The sequence below is a fragment of the Sinocyclocheilus anshuiensis genome, unplaced genomic scaffold (assembly GCF_001515605.1).
Source record: "Sinocyclocheilus anshuiensis isolate Anshui unplaced genomic scaffold, SAMN03320099.WGS_v1.1 scaffold128, whole genome shotgun sequence".
Classification (NCBI taxonomy): Eukaryota; Metazoa; Chordata; class Actinopteri; order Cypriniformes; family Cyprinidae; genus Sinocyclocheilus; species Sinocyclocheilus anshuiensis.
In genome coordinates this window covers 474,949-478,049 of record NW_015555710.1, presented here as the reverse complement: position 1 = coordinate 478,049, position 3,101 = coordinate 474,949, and the positions used below count along the sequence as shown (strand labels likewise).

At 37.2% G+C, this 3,101-nt stretch overlaps 1 protein-coding gene across 1 annotated transcript in view; it reads right to left on the bottom strand.

The window, feature by feature from the left end:
• Window positions 1-1,394: 1,394 nt before the first annotated feature.
• n4bp2 (NEDD4 binding protein 2) overlaps window positions 1,395-3,101 on the bottom strand; it is a 14,016-nt gene continuing 12,309 nt past the window's right edge. The window contains exons 12-13 of the mRNA XM_016464938.1: window positions 2,000-2,126; window positions 1,395-1,922 (exon numbers count right to left, since the gene is read on the bottom strand). Coding sequence (XP_016320424.1) covers window positions 1,656-1,922; window positions 2,000-2,126 — 394 coding nt within the window. The 3' untranslated portion in view covers window positions 1,395-1,655. The remainder of the gene's footprint in view (window positions 1,923-1,999; window positions 2,127-3,101) is intronic.

Here is a 3,101-nt window from a genome sequence, read left to right as displayed (position 1 = left end):
CACATATACATATAGCCTATATATATATAGAGAGAGAGAGAGAGAATATATTGAAATAAATTAGGTAAACTATTTCAAGAGGGTTACCAATGGGTATGTTTAGGGTTGGGAGTTGGTTAGGACAATAATTAAGTGTATACAATTAACTACATAATTCCTTAAAAATAATAATATACAGAACTGAAGCAAGTGCTATAGAATAGTATGAGCTGCTAATATATACATACAAAAAATAAATAAAAATAATATAATCATTTTTAAAAACTAGCCTATAGGGTCCTAGAAATGCAGGTGTGTGCGCGGTGCACATAGAAACGCTCTATCACAGTGCGTGAGTACCGCATTGAGATGTCTTGAGCTTAAATGGCTTAAAATTACTTTAATGTTTAAACTGACAAGACTTAAAACACGTGAGAATGAAAAACTTTCTCGAGGAAGCAGCACTGGCCTGATCGTTAAGATAGTTTGGGGGGCTAAGGTGACAGATAGGGGGGGCTGAAACCCACCTAAAAAGGGTTTAGAACCGACCCTGGTATAGCGTGCGTAATTATACTGAAACTGAAACATAAATATATAACCAGTTTACCTGATTCAATGTGATGGCTGAGCCTGTTTCTGAGATAACAACATGCCAATCCGTGGTTGGATTTCCGACATGGCTAATCGTAAATCATCTTACACTGTCAATAAGCGTGACCAGAGTTGTCAGGTTTTCACAACAAAACCCGCCTAATTGCTACTCAAAACTAGCCCAAAACTACAAAACGCGGCAAGTGTTAAAGTAGCCCAATTCTGCGGGAAACCCGCGGACTTGGCAACACTGAGCGTGACTGACACTCGAGCCAACTCTGCTCTAACTGTCGACTAGCAGTTGGAGTCAGATTGCCCCCTAGTGGATGGCTAAAGATTTGTTAACTCATATTCATAAATTCTCAAGGGAACGTCTCTGAATTAACTGATGCTAGCGCCCCCCTTGACAGGAGCTGGCGCCCCCCTGGGGGCCCCTGATCTACAAGACTATTAATTAAGGGTATGTTTTTTATGCCATCAGCCCACATTTTTTCTTTAAATAATCATGGTTAGCAGTCCACTCGTAAATATGATTATTAAAATAAGTTATTTAAAGAAATAATGTGGGCTGATGGCTTCTTGGTGAAAAATATATAATTACCCATGGTTCTGCAAAGAAATCTCCATCAATCAGAGAATCACAATATATAGAATCCAGCATCTTTTAGTCAATACTTTCATATTTTGCCATCGTTTTAATTTCACTGTCATTCACAATGCTTTATGGGATTGTAGTTTTTCCCTCATTAAAGCTGTTAAGGAAAATATTCTTGTGCCTTTGTCTTTTGGTATAATTTTGCTTGTTAATTGGTTTGATTCATAGCTTATAACTGTTAAACAAAGACTTAAAAAAAAAAAAAATCCTATAAGAAAAGTTAAAGTGAAAATGCTTCCGGAAGCAAGGCTTCTGAAAAATGGCTGGCACTGTTTCACACTATTTTTGTGAGGTTGTACTTGGTAGACCTACCCATCTGTTAAACATCAAAAATGTTATTGTCTTGCAGCGCAGCAGTTCAGTGTTCAATGTGGACAGACACATAGTTTGTCACCAGATGATTCTTACCTTAAGACACTATTAACAACGTTTACAATTTTGTGTTTGTCTCAAAACGATTATTTTGTTTTTCGATCAGTTTTTTAGCACACATTATAATATTCATCTCTTGAACCTGTTGTGTGTAGAAACTAGCCACGTCCTTTCGTCCTTGTCGATGAGCTTCAGCTGCCTTGTTAAAACACTCTATCTGCTGACGTCTCTGCAGTGTTGCCTCTGTGCGGAAGTCCTCATATTCTGGATCCTCCGAATCCTGGAATTGAGCAGCTTCCACCTCCCCATCTTTCAGTTTCCATCTCTGAGTGAGTGAGACAAAAAAGCGTCAACATGGTTTTGGTTTCATTTCAGTATGCTATATGGTCATACGTAGCTCACCCGCTCTTTGCTCGGAGTTCTGTGCGCACCATTACGTTGAGGGGCAGGTTCAGGTGCCACTACGTTTTTGACTGGCCCGTCATCAAGTAGAGTATGCAAAAACTGTTCGGTCTGCTCCAGAGAGTAACTAAATAATCACAAGCAGATGGTCAAAAGACATTTCCCTTCGGGTTATTTCTGCGTTCTTAATAATTCTTTGTCTACAATTGCACAATTCTTCAGGGCATATTTTAAAAATAAAAAATAAAAAAGGCTTAGCCAAGAAACCAAGATTGGAGGAGGAAAGGAGGAGAAAATAACATTATCACAACAAAAGCACCATTATCCAACAATTCTACACATTACAATATTAATATTAATAATAATAATAATTAGTAAGCAATCCTGCCCCTTGTCAGTGGAAATTAATATTAGCTGGTTCAGTGCCAACACCTACAGTGCCAGGATAATGAAGATGAAACAAGGGTGGACATTTCAGCTAGACAATGATCTCAAACTCTCAATTGGTTTCAGAGAAATAAAATTAAGCTGCTAGAACGGCCCAGCCAATCACCTGACTTGAATCCAATAGAAAATAAGAACTAAAGATCAGAGTTCATAGAAGAGGCCCACAGAACCTTCAATATTTGAAAACTGTGTGGAAGAATGGGCCAAAATCGCACCTGAGCAATGAATGCAACTAGTTTCTACATACAGGAGGCGTCTTGAAGCTGTCATTACCAACAAAGGCTTTTGTACAAAGTATTAAATAAATTTCAGTAGCTCAATACTTTTTCCCTGTGTCATTCCATTTTACTACACAACTTAATTTCTGAACTTATTTGTTTTATTTGTATGTATATTTATATATATATATATTTATTAACAAAATATTTTAGTTTGTCTTGTATATTTTTTTCATTCGATCAGATAAGATTTTAAGCTGTCATATGGTCAAGTTACAACGTGCCCCTCAGATGTTACAATGTGTTCCACCTACGGGGCATGTTGTCACATTCCACTTCCATTTTTTGAGGGTAAATAAAGAAAAACATATAGACTGTAATTATGAAACAAAGCGACATATTTGTACTAGACAAGTGTAAAATTACTGTGGATAAAA